Genomic DNA, 19677 nt, shown 5'->3' with positions numbered 1-19677 from the left:
CATGTCATCGAATGATCGAGGGTCCCGAATGTGGGATGCTCGGTTCTCGCTGTGCGTTTTGTCTTTATTTCCGGGGAAATGTCCTTCACTCGTGGGGTCTAACCCCAGAATGAGGAGACGAAGGAAAAAGAAATTAGAGGCTAAAAACGCGGCCTGTACTATATAATCCCCCTGGTTAGCCCGCTTTTCTCCTTTGGTTAGATTCCATTTTCTTGTCTATCTCGTGCCCTAGCTACGTCTTCAAGATGGCAGTCAGTCAGTCTGTGGTTGGCCGTGCCAACGCAGAGAAACCTCATGGTCTGAAAGGTTTTATTTCCAATCCATATGTCTTCTTCACTTGTCTGTTTGCATCACTGGGTTGTATCATGTATGGATACGATCAGGGTGTGATGGGTCCTGTTCTGGTCATGGAGAACTTCGAAAACCACTTCCCCACGTTCATGGGATCCACGATCCAGGGTTGGTTGGTGTCGGCCCTCGAGCTTGGTGCCTGGGCTGGTGCTTTGATCAACGGTGTTCTCGCAGACCGTATTTCGCGTAAGTATGCCATGATGGTTGCGGTCGTCATCTTCACCTTGGGTACTGGTCTTCAGGCTGGTGCACAGAACCCTGCATACTTCTTCGCTGGTAGAATCATCGGCGGTGTTGGCATCGGTATGTTCAGTATGGTTATTCCACTGTACCAAGCCGAGATCGCTCCCCCTGAGCTGCGTGGATCGCTTGTTTCCCTGCAACAGCTGTCCATCACTATCGGTACGGCCATTTCCTTCTGGCTCGACTATGGTATGCAGTTTGTCGGAGGCAACACCTGTAACCCGGAGGGTATCTCGAATCCCTATCTGAGTAGTGGCACATACAATGCCGCGCAGAACCACGGCCACACCTGCTTAGGCCAGAAGACCATCGCGTGGAGACTTCCTTTGGCTTTGCAGATTATCCCGGCTTGGATTCTGTTCTTCGGTCTCTTCTTCTTCCCCTTCTCGCCACGTTGGTTGATGATGAAGCACCGCGATGAGGAGGCTAAGGAGTCCATCTCTAAGCTGCGTCGCCTGCCTGTGACTGATCCACTTGTTCGTGCGGAGTACCTTGAGATCAAGGCTGCTGTCATGTTCGATGAAGAGACGGAGAGTGAAGTTGTTGGAGCTGGGGGTATACTAGCTCCTTGGAAAGCTCTGTTTGCCCCCAACATGTTCAAGCGTCTGATTCTCGGTTGCGGTATGATGGTTTTCCAGCAGTTCACTGGTATCAACGCTGTGCTCTACTATGCGCCCCAGATTTTCTCTTCGGTAAGTATTCCAGCTTGTTCAAATGCCCATTTGATTTTTCTTGGCAAATCAGGTTCTGACTTTCTTCCTTTTTCTTAGTTCGGTTTCTCCTCCACGAAGACAACCCTTCTCGCCACTGGTGTGACTGGTATCCTGCAGATTATCTTCACTTTACCTACCGTCCTTTACCTCGACAAGTTCGGCCGCAAGACCTTCTTAATTGTCGGTGCTATCGGCATGTTCCTTTGTCACATTGTTGTCGCCATCGTGGAGGGAATATACGAGCCTCAGTGGAATCTGAACGAGGGACTTGCCAGACCACAAGGCTGGGTTGCCATTGCTTTCATCTGGCTCTTCGCTGTTAACTTTGCTTACTCTTGGGGTACGTTACAATGATACCAGCTCATCTGCCTCATCCTATTAACACCTTATTGAACAGGACCGGTAGCATGGGTATTGGCCCAGGAAATCTTCCCCAACAGTCAGCGCTCGCGCGGTGTCTCAATCGTCGCGTCTACCAACTGGATGTTCAACTTCATTATCGGTCTTACCACCAAGGATATGCTGGGCTCGATGAAGTATGGTACCTATATCTTCTTCGCCGTCTTTAGTGCTTTAGGTGGTCTGTTCATTTGGAAGTTCGCCCCTGAGACCAAGGACAAGACGCTTGAGGAGTTGGATGTCTTCTTTGGTGGCGATAATAATAGTATTGCCGAGGCTGATCGTTTGCGCATGATGCGGATCAATGAGAGTCTTGGTCTTGCTGGCGTTGAGATATTGGAGGATCTCAAGGGTGAGAAGCAAATTGACACTGATCACGTTGAGGTCGAGTCTGCCAAGGCTTGAGTGCCTACGTGACGATGTGTATGGAAGTTGGGAGGGACAGTCATGTGTTGTTTATAGCAATATAATTAGACTGGACGAAGTTGAATAGCAATCGTTCTATTATTGCGATAATTAATTTATTTCAGCATTACTGGGATGCGTCAAGAGACCACCAAGGAAGTGTACAACATCATATGTCTCATCGAAGTTTGTGTTCCTTAGGATATGATCTTCCAAGTGGTCATTTAAATACTCGTGCGGTATTTCATGAGATAGTAGAAACCAGGGAAACTGAGAAAGGAGTCATACTTGTGAAGGCCCTTCGGAGCTACTTACCAAGTTTGGAACTGATACCTCAGTATTTTAAGCGATCCTGACTCTAGGATGTATAAATGGGATGTTTTGTCAACATCAACCTTTAGCTGTTGAGGCAGGGCCTTACTTCGCCGGGATAGCGATTACCGGAGATTAAGTACAGCCTAAGCGCATTATATACAATTGGTATGCCAGAGTATCGGAAATTGAGGGCAACAGAGCTAAAATCCAAACAAATTTTCGTCCTCCTTGTATCCAATCTCCCGAAGCGCTGGAAGCACAGCCTTCTGAATCATAGCTGGAGGACCACAAAGCAGCGCCAGATTTCCTTTCTCATGTCCAAATGCGTACTTCTGTAGAGTGCCATCCGCTACATGGTCAACTTTATGCACCGAACAGGTCTCCTTCAGCAGTTTCAACATGTGACGGTGGAGGACGACGACGAACCGACAGGCCTCGCGGTAATGGATCTAGGTGTGGAAGACGATGGGTATTAGCCAATGACGACAGATGATGCTGTGACACGAGAACTCAGCCAAAGTCGACAAACATGCCAGTCAACTGGCCACGACAACGTCAGTATCAATTGCAACCGAGGCAGGGGAGAGAGACAGAGAGAGAGAGAGAGAGAGAGAGAGAGAGAGAGAGAGAGAGAGAGAGAAGGAAGGAAGTGGAAGATGGAAGGGGGGGCTGAACCCCATGACAATCATTATGGGTTGATTTCTTATGTATGGGTTCGGATGGTTTTGGATTTACGGGACTACGGGGTATAGGAATGGGCTGATTCCACTCTCTACAATTAGCATCTGTATACTCTGGGAGGATCCCACTCGGCGTTTGGCTTCGAGTTCTTGCTTCAGCTGGATGAAGTGCCTGCATAGTCATACGCAACTAGTTAGACTGCAACAGGTTAATTGAACTTTGATTGATTGATTGATTGATTGATCGATTGATTGATACTTCTGTAGAATTTCCTTGGACACATGACCATTCTCTACTCTCCAATTATTATTTGGGTTCGAAAGAATATGGGTGATCTTGAATTGATCCGGATCCTCCTCAGCAAATCTATCCAATTCATCCCTCAATAGTATATCGTCTTCAGACTTATTCGCATTGATGACCTTGAGATTGGTCTTGTCCTCTTCTCAGCCTTGATTCTTGGCACGTAGGATACGTGAGATAAGCTGGTACTTGGGGGGGATACCGGATCCTCCCAAAACAAGACTGACGTTGTGGAATTGATATGCTTTGTCGTCGATTATGAGTTTGCCTTGGCCGATGTACCTGATTTCGCCTGAAGGCCCCTTAACTTAAACCTCCTCACCAGGGCGCAGACAGTCTAGGATATTGCTCATCGTTCAACCTGGCTGGGATTGATCCGGGACGTATGTCTTGACGACAAGGTCAAATGTGCCATCTTCCTCCGTCTCAAAAACTGGCATCGTGGGCGTGTATGGCCTGACGACAAGCCGATCACTGAAATGGAAGCCCAGCTGAAGATGCTGGCTGGTGCCAAGACCGAGTTTCTTCGTAGACGCTGGTAGCACGAAAGTAGATCGACGAGTGTCCTCAGAAAGCTGCTCCTTTTCCCCAAAACGAACGACATTCCACCGATGACAGTCAAATGCAGTCTGTAGGTTCCTATTAGAATGGTTGGCTTTCTCGTTGGCCGCGTCTTGGGCCTGCTTCTTGATGAACTCAATTGTTTTCTCGGTCACAACACCGAGGACGCATTATGTATCCAGTCAGTCAACACTTTTCAACAAATGGAGGAATGGTTATACAGTACCGCTCAGCCTTTGCTCCGCATAGTCGTCATGAATGCTCTCGAAGTCATTTGTGGTATCGGGATGTGCCCTACCTGCGTGTGTCATGATAGGCGCCTTGCCACCAGGATGCCAATCTAGCACACTTGTCGCATCGTAGACTTTGCCATTAATGAAAATCCAGCAGTCGTTCTCCTTGTTGTGCTTTTCAATCTCCTCACGTGTGAATTGCTTTTGCGGTGATGATGCCTCGTGCTTGATACTCTCGATGCGATTCTCCGTCGAGGGTTGCATCCAACCTCCCGCACCTGTACCAGGCTGACAGGGATGCCTGAAGAATAGCATAGAGTAGTTTCCTTCACTGTCTAAAATCTCCGGGAGAACGATGTACCAACAATTGTTCATCATTCTATGCAGAATCAGCTAATAGCCACACAAAGAGTAGTCGCGTAGACTTGCCCCATAATATTCCATGTGGGCGCCTCCGGGTGCGTATTCTTGAAAAAAATTGAAGCACCGGACGATGATACTCTCGGCTCGAACAAGGTGCGGCATTGCGACATCCACGTACCAATGGAGCCATGTCCAAAATTTGTGTCCATGGCGGACGGGGTACTCGGGGAACTGAACGTGCAGTTTAACAACTGGTGCGTTCCTGGCAACGGCCAATGAACAGGCTCACCTTGCAAACACAGTATAACCAGGTTTTCCCACCGTCGAGACTGACTTCCATCCTCTGAACTTCGTGGCCGCCAACATCATATGCAATTCCTGCTATACGATATGTCCGATTACTATTCATATCAGACAAAGGAATGACCTCACCATGTCCAGGTCTTACGATAATTGAGTTGAGATTCTGTTTGTTGCAAGCCGTACTTGGATGATGGAACATGATGTGTGAGAACTCCGAGTCTTTATCCCGAATGAAACTAGGCAGAACCCTGTTGTCCCAAATATGAAAATGGCTATTGTTCTCCTTGTCAGAGACCCAGATCCTCTGGAGCCATTTGACCCAACGACCACCGATGTAGCCGGGGACTGCCAGGCGCACTGGATAACCGTGGTCTGGTGGTAGTCGCACATTATTCATTTCGTATGCCATAATCACGTCGTTTGCGGAGTCCATGACATATGCCAATGGAATGGATGTTGCATACTTGGCTTCTCTGAGGTTGTCAGCGCCTTCAAAATGGACCCAACGTAGACGCTTTTCATGGAGAGGATTAGGGCACTGGATACCAGCGGCTAGAAGCACATCGCGCAGCAGAGGGCCTTTCCAGAACGCACAGCTAATGGCTCCAGCACCCCAATCAAAACCTTTGGAGCGTCTTATCATATCTAGCTCCTTCCTCCAGTTGCCGTCGCATGCCATTGCCACCGCAATGTTGATAGTTTCATAGTTGCTTGCGAGATCGTCCATCGATAAGACCAGATTTCTGCCCTCTACGTCAAGTTGGTGGGTTTCCCACAGAAGATGAGACACAGGACCATGGTTGCGAACATAATGTACTGAATTTGGGGTGATGAGACCTGCTCCGTAGAGGACTTGAAGTTGTGGCTCGCCATTAAGCGGATGCTTACCAGTTAGGCGAATCAGATTGGGAGATCGGGGGATCCAGTTGTGGGAGTGAATTGGTCATCCTCGTTAATAGAGATCTCCTGCTAATTCGGTAAATTACCGGGTGGCTTGACGTTGCCATCATTCTCTTTCAGCGTCTCCATGTAAACGCTCTCCGACTGTAATAGGTGCAGCAAAGATAGCTCTTGTGGTGAATACTTGTCCTGAAGACCGCTTTCCTGATATTTCCCCCTGCGCTCGCTTCGGTCATCGTGGTATTGTTGGTATCTAGCATGTGATTCGTTGTGCGTGTCATTTTCGCCGCGACTCCGTCTCCACTCGTATTCCTGTTGTGGTGTCTGTTTGACTCTTTCATTCTCCTTCTGATCTTTTTCGTATTCTTCCGACTGCTGTTATCTCTTCACGTTGACAGGCCAGTTCTGCTGGTACTTTATAAAGTCTTCCGTAGTGTGAAGCACGTAACGCCAGCCCTGCGGGTATTTTTGAGGTAACCTCAAATGGTAGTCCTAGAAAAGGAACAGCCAGAGATAAGGGACAATAGCGATGTTTGAGAGACGCTAGTGCGTACCTCTTGTTTGTTCCTGTAATCGCGGACATTGATCAAACCGTGTTCTCTCAGCTTCTTGCTAAGCTCCTCGGCTTCTTGCTTTGCCTGAGCTAGAAATTCCCGCTCCTGCTCCGGATCCCAGTCATCCCCAGTATGTGTGTGAGCTAGATGGCGATCATCGCGATCGCGAAACCCGATCCGGTGGCTGTGAGTTATAGCCCAATCCGGCTCATTTAGGACGTCGTCCCTAGAAGAACCACTGCGCTTTGGGTATGTGTAATGTGGTGTTGCTGCCATATCGAAACTCAAGACACAGGGTCGTCGCTGCGTGCACCTTCGTAATCCTTGATATTATAGAGTAGGCACTGTGATAATTTCAAGCATACCCGAGTAGTCAGTGTTAATATGGGCGAAGAGGTGGCTTTTCCCTTGTTTCTAGCCACCCAGAAACGACCGCAGAGGCATACCTGCCATATATGACTGCTAGTCAACATACGTTGTAATAACGTTATGCAGAGGCCTTGCACCAAACCGTTCCCACGAGGAAGAATATCCAAGTATTCAGGGTTATCTTGGCATTCTCTTTTCGACAATAAAGGACATCAGACTGGATGTATTCTTCGCAAGCAATATTTTATTCCCCCTTCTTTTCCTACATATGCTTTTAGCATCTGTTAAAGGTCTGGAGATTCACCGTATGCATACAACCCGAGCCGTGGTGGATGCGCAACGGAGAGTATAATTGGTCAATCTTAAGACCGTTGATCTGCAAAAGATCATCCCCAAACCCAATGTTGTCAACAATGTGAGGTATGGCCACATTCACGACAGCCTTATCGATGGTGGTGCTTCTGTGTTGGCTCCTCATTCTTACCCGTGTATATGCAAGGAGAGTACAGCGAATTAGAGGGAAAGGGAGAGGAAGTTATTTATCCTCCAAATCCTCAGGTGTCACCTACAAATGCTTTAAGCATTAATCTCAAGATATATCTTCTGGTTATCAAAGTAAACAAGATACATGGGAAGTGAAAAAAGAGGGGATACGAATCTGAACAGTCCAAGTAGTGGAAGATCTTCGGCACTTCCCTCATAGTATACAGATGCAACCTGTTACCATTAGGCCACCTGCTGTTAATGGCACTGGTATCAGGTTGGTCTTTCTTATCTCTGATATTTCCCAAAGTTGGTTTGTTGGTGCACACACATAATTCTGTGCAAGTTCAAATGAATAGGACAAGTTTACACGTACGTAGCTTCAAACCTTCGATTGGCTAAGTCTAGTTCAAAGAAAATCAGCATGTAATTTGAGGATTTAGTCTATTGTTCACATGATGTAACTTGGAACTTATAGATTCACTATTTAGAAGAGAATTGGAAGCAAGCAAGATAAAGATAAGATCGACTGAAGTAGACAGATGCCTATGCACCTCGGTCCTCCTTTAATTCTAGATCGGCCACTACTTCTGTGACTGTCTCCAGGTCTGCCACTGTAAGTTTGGGCATATTTCCGGGATACCAAATAGCCCAGATGAGCATAGAGATTATCATCAAAACAGAGTCGAACACATAGAGCATCCACTCATGAGTAAGTGGATATCCATCATCCCCAGCTGCGTACTCCACAACCCGGAAAATGCTCCGAATCAGGATGAGCGCACTAACAGCATAGAGTGTGCGCACCTGAGTCATCCAGTTAATCCGCTCATCAAAAGCTTCAGTCGTGGGTGATCGACGCATGCGAACCTCGAAGACAACCGATGTGACGATGAACAGACCGAACATAACGACCTGGATAACGAGACCAGCGACCACAATGTTTGAAGCCATTTTGACGTTATTCCCCGTAGCCATCAGGCCAGATGCACCGCCTTGCACAAGGAATGATACGACATCGCCCATCACGAATATCTTGGTCAACCAGTTGATCCGAACAAGAGAGTGTTTCTCGGCGTGGACGCTGCGGATGATTCGCCCGAGAGTCATGTATACAGAGGCTGCAAAAAGGGTAGGTCCGAGAAGGAGGAAGACATTTTGAATCGCGAAAACGATCACAGAATCTGTGCTGTTGTTCGCAGCGGCTCGACCGACATAACCGATAACTTCAACTTTAAGAGGAAGCCAGTTAGCAATGTTCAACAAGTCGAGATTCCCAGTATACATACATAGTCCTCCAATAGAGAATGCAAGGCAAAACCAAGCCTTTGTCCGGTGGAGCTTCCAAAAGTGGAATGTTGTGGCAGCAACAAACAGTACCAAAAAGATGATTGCTGCTGGGAGCGAGGGAACGTATTTCCAAAGATAGTAACCCCCTCTGTAAGGCTTGAGCTCGCCCATGTTGTGTATGGTAAGAAGTCCGTTTCTCACAAAAAGGGGAAATGATTGAAGTTTGGATTTTTATTGGTTGTGATTCACAAGGTTGAAAGTAGTAAAATGAAAGTGATGGGTGCCTGGATGAGAGTTAAATATAGCAGATTTTAGAAAGGTGGGTTCATTATCTGGACCCAAGGGTATACATTTTTACGCGAAGGAGTCTAATATTATATAATTAGATGTTTGAATATGTAGTCACGTTCAATGCATTTTATATGGTCCATACCAAAAACGGCGGAGCTGCTGAGCGCCAAGACTTTTAACCTTAATGAAAGTGGATACATGGTCTGTGCATACGCGTATTCTCACAATTTTTCAACCTCACCTCGACTTTGAAAATCATTCAAGACATTTCAAGGGGATTTGGGATATAGTTTATGTGGGCCCAGAGATTAGCCTTGCTGCAAACTGTCTGAGGCTATCTAGGCTGCACCATTTACCTCCGCTATGGGCCCAAGGGTCTGAAATATACTACTCTCGTATCGGAACCAAGACTCCCGGCCCTAGCCGTATCTTTTCTATATCACAACGTGGCAAAAATGGTCCGAAGAACACATAAAAAATCTCGAAATGGCTGCATTGAATGCAAGCGCCGCCACATGAAGGTTTGTCATCCCACAACACCTACATGCAGCTGCTGACCCCGCTCAGTGTGATGAGAAAAGACCAATATGTTCCAACTGTATTAGTTCACAGCGACACTGCGAGTTTTTGGAGCCTGTGCCTACTGAGAAGTCTCGCAGTGTTAGAAGTGAAACTGCTACTGCATCACCCGCTGTTGTATCACCCGCCGTGACTTCTTCGTCCGCGCAAGAACCTAGCAATAATCCCGAAGATGCTCCCGTTAATATGCTTCATGTGGAGCTTGTTCACAATCTCTGTTCAGAGGCTATGAGGTCATTCCATCTTTCGAATATCCCGTTTCAAGATATCCTGGGGTATGGCATTGGTGCGCCATATCTTATGAACGAGCTTTTATCTCTGAGTTCTTTGCATCTCAGCATAATTAGACCGGAACAACGGGATTTCTACCGGCACCACTCTACCCAACTGCAGAGTTACGCACTGAGCTCATTCAACAGCTCATCATCGCAAATCAATGACGAAAACTACGTTGCAATTTTCCTATTCGCTGGCATTCTCGGGCTTCACATGTTGTGTGAGACACTAGTCTATCGCGGCAATGATTTTGAGGAGTTTCTTGACCAATTCGTTCAGTATGTCGTGTTACACTATGGGGTACGCACTGTCGCAGGCGGGGGGAGATGGCAACTTTTAAAACAAACAGCATTGAAACCGATCTTGAATCTCGGAGCAAGGATTCCTTCGGAGAATGAAAGTCTAGGCCCCGTTTGCCATGTGCTTTTGGACCGCATCAAAAGCCTTGGTCACAATGACACTACCACAAAAACATATGAACAGGCTATCCAGGCCTTGCAGTCCGTCATCACTGTGCTGAATAGACCAGTTCCAGAGGACAACAGTGTAGATGTTCTCATTGCATGGCCGATACTTGTCCCTCGCGAATACATCGATCTAGTTTCACAGAGGAAATGTGAGGCTTTGGTCATCTTGGCGCATTTCGGCGCCCTCGTTGATACCCACAAACACTCATGGGTATTCTGTGATGGCGGCAAGTATCTGGTTGACTCAATCACTCAGTATCTTGGACCCCAGTGGGAAGAATGGCTTCATTGGCCACGGCAATCGCTGGTGGTGCCAAATCCTGTATAATAGTAATGGAGTGACTGCTCGCCGAGTCAACATTAAAAGGTGTGAATATTCATAACTACGAGTTGCGAGCCTTGATCCTCATACCTCTCTCCGCACTTGTTGCTATATGCATCCAACCTCTTATGCACTTCATTGAATGACTAGGGAAGGGCAAAACGAATCATCCTGAAGAATTCATTGAATCTAAAGATGGGCGATTCAAGAATACCTATCTTTAACGGGAAAACCACGAAACCACCTCCCAAGCAGCTTAACCACCGGCCTACCAGAGCTGTCATTTAATCTGAGCTAGTAGTCAACCACAGGTCTGAACGACTTCTTCTGCACTCATCACCCTCGCAAGCGACTCGGCAGCCTCTAATATGGACACAGCCGTGAGCACGCTGCAGAGCAAATACCTCGGCTAGAGGTACTACCTAACACTCTGCCAACCCCCTTTCTTCTACAACCATCGATCTAAAAATGCCTTTGCCCACCAGGGTCTCACTCACAACTACTTCTCTTCCCTTTGGCCCTAAGCCTATTCCACCAAGTTCTGGCAGAAGCTTGAATTGGGCTTCACCACCCTGGCTACATCACAGGGGATTCGCACCTCTAAGCTTATATGAATCAAACAATGTTCGAAATTGCCCAATCACCCAGCTTCCACAATCGGATAGAATGAATCGCCATCCAGTCCGAACGAGCTCGAGGGAGCAGAATTCCCATCTACCGTTGGATCAGGTAGTCGGTTCAAGGGGCTATGTGGCACCCTACGCGCTGCACTGTATAGTCTGGAACAAATTCTACCTCGAAGCGGTCGGTATCCGTGGGAAATGACTCGCCGTCCGTTTATTGCGCGTCCGGTTGCTCTTGCGCCCTCGCCATAGTACGCAGTAGCCCATTGCAGAATGTTACGGTTCCAATGTTGCCAGCTGTCCCTCGGTATTCCCTGCAGTTGCCTGAATTTCTGATAGTGGCCTTGGTTCTGTATAGTACTTTGTTGAGGCATGTTCTGAGTTTTCACTTTTACCTAACCCAAACACTAACCGAATTGGGTGGAATTGCGTGTGCCAACAATGAGTTGTTTCAAGGGTTAGAATGGTAGCTACATATGTATCTGTCACACATTATATTGCGATTCGTTTGCTTCTTGTGCTTATTAAAGACCTACACATGGTAAACCTTTGGCATGAGTTTGTACACAAATGATATGTGGATATTACGAGGCAACGAAGAATACAAACAATGAACCTGTTTATTGTCTGCTGAAATTTTGTAGGATGTGTCTTGGCTTTGAGCCCCGTTAAGTGGCGATGAGAGACATAGAAGCAGACATGATGGATCAAACGATACCTGCCACCTTGGGAATCATGAAACCATCCAATTAAAGAAATAAAAAACAGCGAACAATCACATATCAACCGCCTAGAATCCCTGCTGCCGATGCCACTTCTCCTGCCAACCCTTAAACCATGGACTATCATCCAAAGTGGATATTTCCCAATCTTTCGGGACTATTCCATTCTCCTTCTGCTCCTCGGCCCATTCCTTCAACTTAGGAAGCACAACATGTTGCACATGCCAAACACCCTTGTAATCCATGAGGTTTTTCTTTCCCTCCATAACAATCTTCATCACCAAGCCCGGTACGCCGGGCTCATCACGGAATTCAGTGACTGGAGTAAAAAGCCCCTTGAAATTGAAAATGACTGCACCGGACAAAGGTAGACGCCTGAGAGTTTGCCAGTCCACCCGCAGATGACACTCATCAATGGTCAAGTTATCCCGCTGAGATAGTCGTTCGAGTTCGTGAGGGTCACCTGGTGGCATGTACAATGGCTGTCCAATTTCCAGACCCCACGAGCCTCGCTGGATTGGTTTCTCGGTGGGCATCTTGGTGAAAAATCTAAACCAAGCTCTCGCGTTAGTATTTTCATAGTACGGTATCTCCACTTGAAACAACATTAACATACCGATCCATCGAGAACTGCATCTTCTCTTTATAGTCCGGAATCGGCTCATGGATCTCATGCAGCTGCTTCCCAACCTTCGATGCGACATTCCACCCCAGCGCGGAGCAGATCACCGCCGCACGCAGGAAATAAAATCCCGTCTTTTCGTCACGAAGCATAATTGCAAAGTCCTCCGGGACATTGTCCAGAAGTACTTCGAGAGGGGGCATAGCGGTAACGTCCTGCTCAGTGCCGAGGATCTTGTTCTGCAATACGCGTTTGTCAACCAGTGTGAAATACTGTGGGTATCGGGTGCAGATGAATTGCAAGACCATTTCCATTAACTCTTTGCATGCAAGCTCGGAGCCTGGCATGGCATCGAGGACTTCCTTGCCATTTTTGGCGTAGAGTTCTTTGCGCTGGGCGATGCGGCTCTTGTATGTACTTTCAAGCTCGATCCACCAGTCTGTCTCGAGCTTGGTCAAGGCTATTTTTGGATAAAGGAGAGAGTTAACTTCAAATCATGTATGTTAAACTTTCTATGAAACGTACACATAGTTTGGTGATACGCCCAGCGGAAGGGACGGTATGGCCGAGGCAGTGCCTTTTCGATGTTGAATTCGGGATATGGGCTAGGAAGGGGAACTCCACTTAGAGTCGCATAGTCTGGAAAGTCTCCAAGTCCTTTTATCTCTGCCACCGAGAATCCCATCGGTGTATACTTGTCGCGCGGGCTGGTTCTATAGTCGGCGCTCATGGGTAGAATATGCCGACGCACTTCGTCTTCGTTCACTTCGCGTTCAGGCACGGTATCACAATTAAGGTCTGCAAGGGTATGTCTGCGTTGGGGCGGGAGAACATTGTCATAGCTAGATGGGGCAGTTGGGCTTGTTGTAGCTTTCTTCTCCGGTGAGAAAGACCGTGGTGGTGTTCGGGCAGTCGAGTGTTTTCGACCACGCAGCTTAACACTAGCCAACAGAGAGCTGCGAAATGTCCGATTTATGACGGCACAGACTCCAGTGGCAGCTAGTAGGATGAGTCCAACTCGCCAGAGATTCTCTGTTGTCGATAAAAAATCCATAGCGGCTCAATCCATACGAGTTAGGGCAGACCGGAGGTGGATGGAGACTCGATATACGAAATTTATATCACAACAGTCGCAGAGGGCAGGCTTCGAAAAAGTGAGTACAGATCTATGGATGGACGGGGGCCAAGGCGAATAAGTACTCTCCGGACTAAGAGTGCGCAAAGCATGTTCGGATATCGTTGCACTTAGATGAGAGATGTCCGAAGCGGGGTGAAATTCGCATCCATTCACAGTGACAAGAGGTGCGCGTCGGATAGCTTCTTTGGTCATCTCGCTCGATTGGATTTGCCGTGTTGGGAGTGGAAATACCGTTTGTTTATGCTGGTTTCTGTGGTGTCGACGTCACAAGCAGTTTATGGAGAGCCGGGGTATGCGTATCATGTTACTCTTTCCAGATCCCCTTATCATTTGTTCTACCATGCACATAGGGGTACGAAAGTAGACAAGGTGCATGTATATCAGTTACCCCGGTTTGTCAGGTTTACGACGTTGTCAGTACATACTAGAGACATGTGGTTTGCTATTGTTCGGAGGTGATGGTTTAGCTGTCAACTCAGTCACTACACTGTTCAATATGGACAGAATGCGAGAACCATTGTCTTGAATGAATTGATTCTGCAGTCAAACAAGAAGAGATAAGAACTGGGAACAAGTATACCGAAGTGGAAGCCCTTCTGTTACCCAAAAGGGTAAAAATGTCCCGAGGCTTGGCGGCAGATGACTGTTTGATTATGGGGGAAGCACCCGTGGACAGTGCGCAGCACTGGCCACTTAGACAAAACTCACTATAACCCGACGTGTTAGTCTTGTCTTTTCTGGTAGCCTCTACCCCTTCTGCGGGATTGTGTTTTTGTACGCTGAAAATAATGTAGGACTGATCAGTCTTCTGGCTCACAAGGACTGATACGCTCATCAAGCAAATCCAAGTCCTCCAATTGTGATCGCGGCGGCAGCTTCCAGAGACTAGTACCACAGACACGGTCCTTGGTAAGAAGGTCGTCCACAAACTGATCCATATATGTGAGGGTGAAAGTGTCGCGCACCCGTCGCTTCAGTTTCCGGTAGTCCAGAAGTAGTGGTTCCAGGGTTTTGTAGACATCGACCGGTTCGAAGGTCAGTCGCACGTAGAATGCCGCAAGCGCGCGGAGGTATTTGAAGTCGCCTCGCTCCTTGACAAGAGCATCATCCGAATTTTCGGCCTCGTCGCCACTGCCAGGGTCGGTGTAATTGAGTAGTTCGAGGATGACGTCTCGGTCAGGCCCGAGCTGGAGGAGCTTGAATGCGAGGCAAAGGAAGGGAGTTGGTTTCTCAGAGACACCGTATGTTCCACCGATGGAGGTCAATTCGACTGCACGATCACACAGAGTCGCTGCATTCAAACCAAAGCACTGTTCCTTCCAATAATATGAGTCGGTGATGCGGTCGCGCACGGCTTTCTCGAAGAGCGTGGCGGGGTTCACGCCACGGACCAGGGGGCCCTTGTAACCGCGATTATCGAGGAACGAGCTGGCATCGGCGCGATGAGCTGCCATTTTGGAGGTGAGGGCGGATACGGAAGTGCCAAGGCATCGAAGAGAAGCGAAAAAGGACTACGGCAGCTTTTTTGAGGCCATCGCGATAATGCGGATTTTGGGGGATACCGCTTTTATCACCGCCTTTATCGCCGCCGCGGTTCCACAGTGTTTACAAAAAAAGGTATATAGGCTCTTCCTTTAATTATACATTGCTCTGCCATTCATTTCCATGTGCTAATTTCCAGCTGGAATGGTCTCCATATGTTATTGATCTCGACTGGGGATGATCAATTTCCGACTAAAAATAACCCTCTTGACCAACAAAATGCTGCAAAGTGACACTGCCAAGACCGCTTATCGATAGTCGCGTGGACAACGTAAACAACCTGATGTCATGAAACAAGCCTAACAGGAAGACATCCTTGGAGATTAATAGTCCAAGGTTGTTATATCTTGAATGACAGCCAGGGGACCATGCGTGTCTGAAATTTTAATTTGTCTCATCACATTCTCTCTATCCAATCCATGCAGCTTCCCTTGTGGCCATGGTTCTTCTAACGTCCTCTACCGTTTCGGCCATTGTGTCGATGGGAGTGATCTGCATATTTACCGCATTGTTATTTATCTCTGGATATGTCTTGCAGCAGCAATCCGTCAAGAACATTCAGCATGCTTTGAAACCCCAAGAAGCCGCGCAAAAGGCCAGACACAGGTCGGGCCCCGCATTCCAAAAGCCACTAAAACGAGGTCTATCGGACACGGGGTATGGAGCCGACGAAGATATACCAATTATCGGGAGTCAACCCAACTACAACTCAGCTGGAAACTATGCCTATCTTCAAATGTTATCGGAACCCGATCCATCAGACATCTGCTCCGCAATCCTCTTCTTCAAACAACTCTCCACAAACGGAACAGCCGTCCAGGACCGTCTCTTCATGTACCCAGAGCAATGGGATAGGATGTCTGCCAAAAAATTAGGTCCATCTGCCACCAAAGCGTTATCGATATTACGCGCCGCCAGCGCCAAATATAATATATGGCTCCTCCCCATCGACATGTCCGCAGCCACAGCTGCGGGTTACTCAACAACAAATAGCAAGCTGCTCCACCTGGGCCAGATCCAATTCATGCAGTATGACAGCGTGCTATATGTTCAAACACCTGGTATACTGTTAGACACGGGCAAACTGGATAATATGCTGTTGGATCGGCCCCTGCCCCTCCGCCACGATAAAGACCGCCCAGAGTCGTATAACAATGAGGCATGGATTCCTATGCCGCTTCGTGCAAACCGTGAGGCAGATCTTCCGCCTGTCTATCTCATTACTGTCAATAATATCGAGAATGGGAATGTTGAGGCAAGAACTCATGTTCCCAATGTTGCGTTGCCTGGTTTTGGTAGTCTTGTTGTTGGGCCTCGAGGAGCTGCCAGAGCAGCGAAATTGGCAGATGCCGACCAGCCTGGCTATGTCTATTTCGATAGCGATCGTGATGGACATGTCAAGTGGGCTAACAATCCTCATTTTGGGACCTGGCGATCACAACAAGCTGAAGTTTGTGAGGGGTTGGACTTGGACGAAATCATTCATGATGAGTAAAGATCTTTTGGTTGTTTATGTGGTCTTGTACATGTTGTAAATATGGAGGGGTACTGGCGTTGGTTTTTGTGATATGCATCCATGTATGATAGATTTACATGGCTATCGTTTCAATTTCAGAACTTGTGCCTTTGGCCATTACTGTTGGTGATGATTGGTTTCAATCCAACTGTGTGGGTTTCTCGTGGTTTGGGATGTCAAGTCGTGGTATTCGTTTATTATGAGTCACTATGGTCCATTATATTTTTATGTGTCCATGATGTATAAGTTTCCCTACTGCGGCACACCGATCTCGTAACCAAGGAGGACTTCAGTGGTATTTCCTTCCCAGCCCCGGTTCCCGCTGGTGGAGATCATATAACGGCATGCATTGTCGATGTACAGCTGAGAGATAGTTCCGGTTCGGTGGCCAGGAATGATCAGGAAGGGAACTGGCGGATGGCGAGAAGTCTGGCCGCCTTGGTCATTTTGCAGATCATAAAGACGGAGGATATCATGGGAGGCACTGGAAGAAATGTTAGGAAAGTGGTTCTATGTTACCTAGTGGTCTTTTACTCACCAGACAAGATGACGCCCATTCGGCATGGCTTTGAGTGCTGTCACTGGCCCACTGCCCTGTGGGAATTTGAATGTTCGTTCGGCATTTCTCAAACCCTTGTGTAGACTGTATTCTTCGACAGTACCATTTCGGCGTCCGGCGTATATGAAATTTCCATCGGGTGACCAGCAAGCATTCATACACCATGGAGGAGAATTATAGGGGGCGATGCGAGCGACGGGATCAAGCTGTCGCCGGTCCCAAACTCGGATTGTCCCATCCATTGAGGCAGCCAAGAACGTATTATCGCTCGTCACACCTTGCTCTTGTTGCGGATTTTGTGAGAAGTCTGGGGCTGGTGGAGGTGTCTCGAGATCTTCTGCTTTAGGGAGTCCATTGACAGCCGGCTGCACTGGACCGTTCGGGATATCCGCATCGCTCATTTCCATTTGCTGGGGCATTTCGTCTGTATGAGTATTTGTTTGCTTCGACAACGAATTTTGTGTGCTTTGTGCGTGCTCGACGTCTGGTTGAGTAGGCATTTCATCATCAACTTCTCCGGGTGCGTCGGCATCTGCCATAGCACCATTGGCTACAGCACGGCCAAACTCGTCGTCCTCGTCTACCCCAAATACCCCACCAGATGGCTCATTGCCATCAGCCACTCCACCATCCGCGTCGCCGAATAATGAATCCGCTCCGCCAAAGAGTGAGTCTGCCGGAGAGCCCGCCTGCGGGTTCTCGGCTGGGCCAGTATCTCCATTGTCGTGGGATGTATCCATGAAGTTGAAGCTGTCTGTGCCGGGGGCCGCATAGTTTGATGCATATGTGCCATTGGTCTGCTGTGGTTCGATTGTGTCCTTGGGGACCGGAAGACTGGACTCGGGCCGAATCTGCACAGCAGATATTTGTCCACCGCTGCCACCGAAAGCTCGTCTAGCTTGACCGGTATTCAAGTCCCAGTCAAAGACCCGCTTATCCCAGCCCCCAGAGAGCAATGATTCCTCGTCTGATGTGAGGTTCAAGGTGGACACTGCCGAGGTATGTTGTCGCAGAAGGGCAATTTCCTTGCCCTCTTCGTGGCGGAGAGTTTGCAGACGAATCGCCCCAGATTCTAACCCAGAAAGTAGCCACAATCCTTCGCTATGACTGGCCAAAGAGTACACCGGGGACAGGTGACTACCATCCATATTCTCCCAGTATGTCATCAGAACTCCAGCTTTGACCACACTATCCACGAAGGGATGTCTTTGCGCCACGGTCAACATGAGCTTGCTGTTTATTGAATCCGCCCAGTTGAACTTTCGCACGAAACCATCCGATCCACCGGTGAAAACCCAACGCATATCCGCTGTCGCTGTGATGGCATTGATCGAGGTGGCATGTGGCGCGGCGGTGGTTGGGACTACATCGTAGGTCCGGGCTGTGAGGCATTCGGGGCGCACACTTGGGTGGTAAATGGAGAACGGTTCAAACACGATGTTGTCGGCATTGCTATTCGTGTTCTGTTGCATGCCAGGGCCGTCCGACGCCTGACTCGCATTCGAAGGGCTATCCGGATCTTGATCGCCATCCCCGTCCTGATCATTTTCGTTTTCATTTTCATTTTCATTTTCATTTTCATTTTCATTGTCCCCCTCGCCATCATCGACGTCGCGCATTGTGTCGTCCATGTCATTGTCGTTCTCGTTATCGGAGCTTCCGTCCTGGGAGCCTAGGGAATGGCGGGGATGATTAGCAACGTTGGGATCGATGAGGTCGGCCAGTGGGCCATTGGAACAAACAATTGCCATACCTCCCATGTCACGGTCCTCTTCTTCCTCCAATGAAGCCATGATTACCGGGGCTCTTGTGGCAGTCCGACTTGTGGGGTAGCTACCGTTTGCGCGCCGCAATTGGAGTAGGGGATCGGGGATTTTCAAACAAACGAAGAACTCCGATGAAACCAGGAATAAGGTAAATGACGGTGAGATCGGATATATGCTCCAGCTCCGGAGCACACAAAGGAGATAGTCGCGACGTCGCGGCTTAAAATGGACACCAATCTGGGAATGGATCCGATGCTTGGCGGACCAATCAGCATCAAGGGCTCTTAAGCTGTATACTCACTCCCTATTGAACTACAATAGGTACAATAGCTAGGGATATATACATGTCACCTCAATTGTTACAATCTATTGTCTACCTAATAGAGTAACATTAAATTCATTTAATAAATAGCAAGGGTGACCTTCAAGACCTACCTTTACCAGTACTTAAAAGTAGAAAGCATCGACCGACTTGCTAAGAGGGTTTTATACATACATATACATCCATTGGATGTAACTATGCATACTAGTAAGAGTAAATTATGGTAGTGCTCACACGCTTTTCAAAGTACAACATCCCTAACTATCCTTGAAGGTTGGACTATATCTGTGGCCGACGTGGTCTGGTACGGAATGTTGAACCTCATTAGGCACGTAGATAGAATAAATTCATCTCTCAGAATGTAACACTATCAGATACTTTATGTATACATATGCGGTAAATATTAGGTATATATATGTACCTAGGTAGTAGAATATGTACATAATCAACAAGATATCTGATATAA

At 47.8% G+C, this 19677-nt stretch overlaps 8 protein-coding genes across 8 annotated transcripts, besides 1 other annotated feature; 3 read left to right on the top strand and 5 right to left on the bottom strand.

Moving 5' to 3' along the window:
* Positions 1–245: 245 nt before the first annotated feature.
* Positions 246–2111, top strand: N7487_000322 (sugar porter family MFS transporter; the record flags this gene model as incomplete). The annotated part of the gene is made up of 3 exons (XM_056868070.1): positions 246–1286; positions 1365–1647; positions 1705–2111. The coding sequence occupies 3 exons, from the start codon at positions 246–248 to the stop codon at positions 2109–2111; spliced, it is 1731 nt and encodes a 576-aa protein (XP_056732854.1).
* A 515-nt stretch (positions 2112–2626) lies between these two features.
* Positions 2627–6600, bottom strand: N7487_000321 (putative nitrate reductase; the record flags this gene model as incomplete). The annotated part of the gene is made up of 10 exons (XM_056868069.1): positions 2627–2875; positions 2956–2966; positions 3772–4117; positions 4193–4583; positions 4692–4798; positions 4857–4948; positions 5000–5753; positions 5870–6082; positions 6161–6262; positions 6325–6600. The coding sequence occupies 10 exons, from the start codon at positions 6598–6600 to the stop codon at positions 2627–2629; spliced, it is 2541 nt and encodes an 846-aa protein (XP_056732853.1).
* Positions 6601–6870: 270 nt separating this feature from the next.
* Positions 6871–6906: a sequence feature (Short protein (N7487_000320, KAJ5416770.1) was converted to a misc_feature.).
* An 816-nt stretch (positions 6907–7722) lies between these two features.
* Positions 7723–8637, bottom strand: N7487_000319 (RTA1 domain-containing protein; the record flags this gene model as incomplete). Its single annotated transcript, XM_056868068.1, has 2 exons — positions 7723–8408; positions 8466–8637. The coding sequence occupies 2 exons, from the start codon at positions 8635–8637 to the stop codon at positions 7723–7725; spliced, it is 858 nt and encodes a 285-aa protein (XP_056732852.1).
* Positions 8638–9272: 635 nt separating this feature from the next.
* Positions 9273–10407, top strand: N7487_000318 (Zn(II)2Cys6 transcription factor domain-containing protein; the record flags this gene model as incomplete). Its single annotated transcript, XM_056868067.1, has 2 exons — positions 9273–9278; positions 9325–10407. 2 exons carry the CDS (start codon positions 9273–9275, stop codon positions 10405–10407), a joined length of 1089 nt encoding a protein of 362 aa, XP_056732851.1.
* Positions 10408–11814: 1407 nt separating this feature from the next.
* N7487_000317 (heme-dependent oxidative N-demethylase family protein) lies at positions 11815–13422 on the bottom strand (the record flags this gene model as incomplete). The annotated part of the gene is made up of 3 exons (XM_056868066.1): positions 11815–12295; positions 12363–12828; positions 12894–13422. The coding sequence occupies 3 exons, from the start codon at positions 13420–13422 to the stop codon at positions 11815–11817; spliced, it is 1476 nt and encodes a 491-aa protein (XP_056732850.1).
* Positions 13423–14306: 884 nt separating this feature from the next.
* On the bottom strand, positions 14307–14960 carry N7487_000316 (PRP38 family protein; the record flags this gene model as incomplete). Its single annotated transcript, XM_056868065.1, has 1 exon — positions 14307–14960. The coding sequence occupies one exon, from the start codon at positions 14958–14960 to the stop codon at positions 14307–14309; it is 654 nt and encodes a 217-aa protein (XP_056732849.1).
* A 527-nt stretch (positions 14961–15487) lies between these two features.
* N7487_000315 (uncharacterized protein) lies at positions 15488–16543 on the top strand (the record flags this gene model as incomplete). The annotated part of the gene is made up of 1 exon (XM_056868064.1): positions 15488–16543. The coding sequence occupies one exon, from the start codon at positions 15488–15490 to the stop codon at positions 16541–16543; it is 1056 nt and encodes a 351-aa protein (XP_056732848.1).
* Positions 16544–16816: 273 nt separating this feature from the next.
* Positions 16817–18916, bottom strand: N7487_000314 (WD40 repeat domain-containing protein; the record flags this gene model as incomplete). Its single annotated transcript, XM_056868063.1, has 2 exons — positions 16817–17048; positions 17103–18916. 2 exons carry the CDS (start codon positions 18914–18916, stop codon positions 16817–16819), a joined length of 2046 nt encoding a protein of 681 aa, XP_056732847.1.
* Between the last annotated feature and the right edge of the window lie 761 nt (positions 18917–19677).

The sequence above is a fragment of the Penicillium crustosum genome, assembly GCF_028827405.1.
Source record: "Penicillium crustosum strain IBT 35664 chromosome Unknown utg000001l_segment0_segment0, whole genome shotgun sequence".
NCBI lineage: Eukaryota > Fungi > Ascomycota > Eurotiomycetes > Eurotiales > Aspergillaceae > Penicillium > Penicillium crustosum.
The sequence above is the reverse complement of the archived record's forward strand: the minus strand, read 5'-3'. Positions and strand labels throughout refer to the sequence as shown.